This window comes from Talpa occidentalis, unplaced genomic scaffold (genome assembly GCF_014898055.3).
Source record: "Talpa occidentalis isolate TD23 unplaced genomic scaffold, MPIMG_talOcc4v2.1 talOcc4.17, whole genome shotgun sequence".
Classification (NCBI taxonomy): Eukaryota; Metazoa; Chordata; class Mammalia; order Eulipotyphla; family Talpidae; genus Talpa; species Talpa occidentalis.
Window position 1 is genome coordinate 43,948,063 of NW_023601754.1, and position 6,540 is coordinate 43,954,602.

Below are 6,540 nucleotides of genomic sequence, written 5' to 3' on the forward strand. Positions count from 1 at the left end.
TATCTCTCTCAGGGGTGAACTTTCATCGGTGGTCCTCTTGGCTTGACCTCGGGGGATGTCACTGCCCTCTCTGCCCCCACCCCACCCCCTCAGCGATGCTGTTGGCCAGGACTTTGGCCTAGGCCATGGGGTGGGGGAGGTGGATCTCAAGAGCTATAAAGCTCTTCTCTGCCCATTTAGAGCTGATAAGGAGAGCCCGCCAGAGTCCGGTAAGAGAAGGACCAAAATGGGGGTGGGGTGCCAGCAGGAAGGGGGCAAAGATGGGACAGTCAGAACCCCGCGGTCATGACATTCGATTCTGGTGCTAGAGGCCCAGAATCTAGAATCATGGACTGTTTGCCTGCGCTGTTCCCCCATGGGGAACAGGTCTTGATGTCCCCCTTTTTGAAGTCTCATCTCCAAAATGTGGGTGATTACAGGGGTGCTGGGTGCTATAGTTCCTAGGTGCATCTGGCAGAACAGAGCCTGGAGTGTGGTTTGCTCTTGGGGTGCTGTTTCTTACCCTGTCCCTCTGCTGAGATATTCCCAGGCGACACTGCCCTCCCCTGCTGCTTTGTTCTTTGTGCTTCCCTCATGTGGGCTCCGTAGACAGAGCCTTGCTCGTGCTCCCAGCAGGGCACACTGTGCTTGTCACATAGTAGGTACTCAGGGGAGGAACGAGAAGGAATGAATGGGCTGTCAGAATTAAGATGTGAAGACCAAAAGAGTAGAACCATGGAATGTTAAGACAGGGAGCCCCAAGTCCACCCATGAGGAACCTGACTTGCGGGGAGCAGGAAGGAGACCCCAGGAAGAGACACCTCCAGTGCCCCTGCCCCACACCCTCAGTTTTCCAGGTCTCCCGACACCATGGGCATCAGATCCTTCCTCGCCTTATTTCTCCTCCTCCTACTCTTGGGATTTGGTGAGTATGGTGTGGGGGTGGGGGATGGGGGTCAGTGAGGAGGGGGTGAGCCCCAGGCATCGTCCCAGCTCAATTCTGGTTGGGCCCTGGCCCCTCCCTCGGCTGCAGCCACTCACCTCCCCTAACCTGCTCCCCCCCACAGAGGTCCAGGGGGCCTTGAGCCAAGATGAGCCTGGCCCCACCCTGCTCACCCAGATGCAAGAGTCCCTGTTCGGTTACTGGCACTCGGCCAAGAGAGCAGCCCAGGGCCTGTACGAGAACCCATACGTAACTGCCATGGACGAGAAGATCAGGTACCACTCGCTGAGGACCAGGGGGCCAGCGCCCACTTCTCCTACATCCAGGACCCCAGAGTCCCAGCCCCCTTCCCCTCCCACCTCAGGGCAGGTGCCCCCTCAAGACCCCAGCAGCTCAATCCTTAGCCCCCGACTCCATCAGAACCCAGATTCTGACATCTCAGCCCTGTCCTACCTAGGGGGTCGGGAGTTGGGGTTCAGTCACCATTTCTGGCAGAACACATGATTTCGGATCCCTGGACTGTCCCCTCTTGCACCCAGGAGACCAGCTCCCAAACCCGCTGTCCTCTCTCCCCAGGGACGTGTACAGCAAAAGCACAGCAGCTGTGACCACTTATGCAGGGATCTTTACAGACCAGCTCCTTTCTATGATGAAAGGAGAACAGTAACGTCGCTGGAGGAGGGGGCGGAGCCCAGACCCAGCATCCCTTGGCTCCCCAGACCTTGCTGGGGCCCATGGAGCGCAAGGTTGGTGGTCCAGACTCCAGGATTCTAGCAGCTCTTGCGTGATCTTATCCCAACTCTAGCCTGACTTCTTAGCAATAATAATAACAACAACAATAACAAAAAAGCCAACATTATTCTCTTGGATGTGGTTACTTTTCTGTGACCTCAGATGCTTGGTAGAGGCGGTGAGTGATTTAATCCAGCCAACATTTTTTGGGCACATATTGTACGGATGGAGGCCTCAACCGGTCAGTGGGACTAAGAAGCGGAAAAATAACAGTGACTCTAATAATGAAACTAGAAACCTTCCTTCCCTGGCTTTCTCGTCTATCAAGACAGACCATGGACACAGATACTGACAGTGGCCTCCCGTAGTGCCAGACCCTGGGTCGACCCTTTAAAGGTGCCATTGCAGTGAGGGGTCCAACAGTTAGTGATGGGATGTGAGGGGGTGGGTGCTGATGTCCAGAAGACATTGCTGAGAATAGCAATCAGTGCCCAGGTGGGCTGGGATGCAAGAGGAGAAGCCTGGACACTCTGTGCTCCATAACAATTCCTGTGGCTTCGTACTAGGCCCTGGAGACACAGCAGGGAAGACAGACAGTTTTGCTTTGGAGTGATTCTGAAAAAAGCTATTGATTGGTTCTGGGCTTGGTTCCAGAGGTTTGAATGATTGCAGCTTTGTAGTATGTTTGGTTAGCTCTCCTCTCCTTATTAGTAATACTAAGAACATTTCCTAGGTGCCTACTTGGGTGCTCTTCCATCCTGAGGCCACCAATAGAGAGGTTGGGGGCAGGGAGTGGGGAGAGACAGAGGATGGGCAAGAGAAGTAGTGGAGAAGAAAACCTCAGCCAGCCATATGGGCAATAAAGGAGAGGATGTGAAGGTATGGAGGCCTGGTGTGACCACCTGGGAAAGGTGGTGGGTTTGGGGCAGGAAGGGCTCTTTAAGGGGCTACAGGGGAGGGGGTTACAGGTTACAAAGCCTGCTGAGAAAGTGAGGGAGGAGAGAGGCCTACTCCCTCAACCCCCAAGTCAAGGTGAGGGGATTAGTGGTTGGAATAGGCAGAGGGTATCTGGACAGGGCGGGATTGCAGGCAGAAAGTACAGGGTGTGCAAGTAAGAGCAGAGGCTCATGGCAACTGCGCTGGGGCCCATGGGGGCGGGGCTGGTGTGGGGGACGCCTGGATCCTGAGAGTGGAGCGTGGCCCTAGGTCCCCAGGTCTCAGGAGTGGGCTGGCAGAGGAGGCTGGAAGGCCTGTATTTCACCTAATCTGCTTGACATTAACCTCCGGACACCCGTTCAGCCCTCAGGGCAGTTTTCCCAGGTCCTGAGGCTGGGCAGCTGTGAGGCTAGTCGAAAACAGAGGCCTTGGGGAGGGGTGGTGGGAAATGCCCCCAGGTCCCCAGAGCCTGGGAAGAGCTGAGGCTGCCAAGCCCAGGGGGTGCCGGAGGGGGGGTACCCTGGAGGAACAATCCCTGCTCTGTCCACTTGTTTCCCACGGACACAAGCCAAACCAAACCACTGCCCAGGCCAGTTCTGTTTCCAACCAATCCTGGGGCCCTTTGCAGACTCCTCCTTCCGTTCTCAGACCCCCCACCCCAGTCTCACTCCCCTCAGGATCCCGGAGCTGAGCCCCTGGACTCCTCCTCCCTCAGAACTCGGGCATCTGAGACCTCAGACGTCTCCCTCAGACTCAGGAGTCTGGACCCCAACCCCTTCGCCCCAGGACCCAGTAGTTCTGGTCCTCAGTCCCCTCTCCCTTAGAAGCTGAAACCTCTGCCTCTGGTCGGTGTTGGGCGTCCCCTAGTGGAGGGCAGAGTGGCTAGCTCTGGCCTAGCTCTGGCCTAGCTCTGGCCAGAGTCACCAGTTGGCAGGAATGGAAGAATTTATTTGGTCCCTCTACATACAGGGGGGAGGCCTTTGCAGGGGAGCACTACAATGTAACTGGGAGTGCCCAAGCTCCCACAGATCGGATTCTGCAATACGTGTGAGAAGGAGGGAGGTCAGGCATTTTGTTTTTAGAGCTGAGAGCGAGATGGGGTTTCAGTGAAGCTGGAAAAAATTAAGCTTCAAGATCCACCATTTGCCTGGGGTTCCCGTGGACCCCCATTTAAATATGTACTGTGGGCCACCCTTGGTGGCTCTGGCGGTTGAGCGCAGCGCTGTGAAGCTGTCGGCAGCCTCCGCAGTGCGGGTTCGATCCTGGCCAGCCGGGAGAGAATCCCACATGGCGCAGCAGACCTCTCCTGCCGCGCCCGCTGCTCCCCTCAGCAGTGTATTTCGTCAATCTGCCTGTTCTGCTCCCCAGTGTCTCTGGTGAATCCTTTCACCCTCCCGTGCATCTGGCCTGTACCCGGGTTCTTATATGCATGAATAAGTAAATCTTGGGGGGAAAATGATTTAAAAAAAAAGATTTAAATATGTACATGTAATTTTGTATTTTTAAAAAGGGACCCACAAAATCTCAACCAGTCCCCCCCATCTGGGGACTTAAGCAACATGTTCACCCCTGGACATTAGTTTCGAGTTGGAGCACTGACATTTTTTATAAGAGAAGGGGACTGGGAGAGAGGTTTTCTAAGTTTCCTTCTTGTATTTGTGTTGGCTTTCAGACATCAGTCATTCACCTTCTGCAGTCATCCCTTTGGGCAATGCTGGGGACACTGGGAAACCCTGATAGCCTGGGGCAAGACAATAACCTTCTGCAGTGATGACATAAAGTGAAAAGGAATGGGAGGTGGTGCCTTGCCCAGCCTGGTGGGTGGTTAGGAAAGGTTTCCTGGAGGAGACCCTTGAACATTGAAAGTGCATTTTGGGATCCCACTTCTGGTCTGATAGTCTGGAAGGAAGTGCAGAGCCCTTGCATAGATGCTAGAGTTGGACCTGGCCGGCCCTGTGCTGTGAAGTCCTGAAGGAAAACCCATCGCCCACAACGTAAATGCTGTCAACAACCTCTTGATGTCTGTTGCTGACCAGAAGGCAGTTAGCTACAGGAACATCAAAACAAGTATCCCACCAAGAATCCTGTAAGCAGAATGAAGATAAAGTTTAACTACCCTGGGGCCTCCCCTGGTGGCACAGCGGTTAAGCGCTGCTGGCAGCCTCTGCAGCACCGGTTCATTCCCCTGCTGCCGGCGGGGGGGTCCCACCAAAAAAAAAAAAAAAAAGTTTAACTACCCTGATGCCTTGCCTCCCTCAACATATAGAAAATAAAAACAAAAGTCTGAGTCAGAATTGCTGGGAAAGTTTGACAGGTCAACGCCTACCAATGGAAACTACAAACCCTTTTCAAAATTTCTTGTATTGTTTCATCACTGCAGGGACATAAAGTGATTACTCCCATCTTTCCTAAACTATATAATCCCATTCAAACATGGGACTGGCAGAGCAGTTCTCTCAGGACACAATCCATCAGGCCATTCCAAGGTTCACATATTCACTTTGATTTTTTTTAAAGGTTTATTTTTATTTATGCATACATACAAGAACTGGGTATAGGCCAGAGGTGCAGGAGGTCTGTGTGTGGGGGCGGGTTGAGAGGACACCAGACAGGAGCGGTCTGGAGCTGCACCGTGTGGGTCAGCTCCCTGGCCGGGACTGAACTCGTGCTGCAGTGGCTGCAGATAGCTTCACAGTGCTAAGACTTAACCCCTTGCGCCACCACGGAGGCCCCTTCACTTTGATTTTGTAATAAACTCGAATTACCTCTATTACTAGGATTTTATTTCACTGTACACCTTATTACTACAGAAAGTGGAAGATGGGGTTTAGGATCTCCCAAGTGCAAAGTCTGCTCTCCCTTCCGCATACTGTGTAAAGATCATAATGACTGCACAGGTAAGCCTGAGGCCTGGGGCCAGGTGCATGCATACATTCTTGGCCACACTGGACCCAATAACACGGTGGGGTAAAGGGAGGAGAGGGAAAGCGGGTATTATTGTAACACCTAGTTTATAACAGAGGAAGAAACTGGGGCTTAAAAGAGACACATCACTTATCCACGATCATTAAGACATGCGGTAGCATAATCAGGATTTAAACCTAGGTCAGACCTCCACCCAATTCACTGGTGGTCAACCAGACTGGATGGAGTCAGAGTCAGGCTTCGGTCCCTTACGCGCCTTTATTACATCCTTCCCCAGGGCAGGGGCTTTTCTTTTCTTTTTTTAAGATTTTATTTATTTATTTATACAAGCACTGGGTACAGTCAGAAGCGAGGGAGGGTGAGAGAATTCACCAGAGCCAGAGGGGAGAGCAGAGCAGGCAGACTGACAAAGTATACACTGCTGAGGGGAGCAGCGGGCGGCAGGAGAGGTCTGCGCGCCATGTGGGACCCTCGCTGGTGGCCGGGGAGCAGCCGGGGATCGAACCGGCGCCGCAGCGCTCAGCCGCTGCGCCACCGGGGAGGCCCGGGCAGGGGCCTTTCAACACAAGTCCAGGCGTGGCGTTGCAGTAGAACACACACAGCTGAGAAAAAGTGCGGAGTTCTCGGAGCCCTGGAAGCCCAGCCCCGGGGCTGCGAGGCTGCCGGAGAGCTTAGCCCCGCCAGGGAACGCGCATGCGCCCTAACCTAGGCGGGCTGACAGGTGCAACCTGGAGGTGCGGTGGCGCGAGAAAACTGAAAGAGCAACTGAAGGCACAGAGGCCATAACCCAGGGGAACTCTTCTGGCCCCAGGGATGGGACCAGGAAGAGCGGTCGGGAGACCAGGCAGCCGACGCCAGACCCTGCCCTCGGGATCCGGGGAAAGGGGCCGGGGACGCCTTTAACGGGGGGGGGGGCGCCTGGAAACGCTACGGGAGCCGAGAAGGCTCGAGAACGTTGGAATGAAGCCTGACCCAGCACGACGAAGCAGGCAAGATGCCTTAAAAGCCTCTTATAACTGGAGCAA

General features: G+C 54.3%; 1 protein-coding gene across 2 annotated transcripts; it reads left to right on the forward strand.

Annotated features, from left to right (window-relative positions):
* Positions 1 to 160: 160 nt before the first annotated feature.
* APOC2 (apolipoprotein C2) lies at positions 161 to 2,056 on the forward strand. Of its 2 annotated transcripts, none has more exons than XM_037518176.2 (4): positions 161 to 209; positions 829 to 904; positions 1,047 to 1,197; positions 1,499 to 2,055. In XM_037518176.2, the coding sequence occupies exons 2-4, from the start codon at positions 850 to 852 to the stop codon at positions 1,587 to 1,589; spliced, it is 297 nt and encodes a 98-aa protein (XP_037374073.1). In that variant the 5' UTR covers positions 161 to 209; positions 829 to 849; the 3' UTR covers positions 1,590 to 2,055. The 2 variants fall into 2 exon arrangements, with proteins under 2 accessions (XP_037374073.1, XP_037374074.1); XM_037518177.1 differs by having other exon boundaries at positions 193 to 209; positions 837 to 904; positions 1,499 to 2,056.
* Positions 2,057 to 6,540: the final 4,484 nt, after the last annotated feature.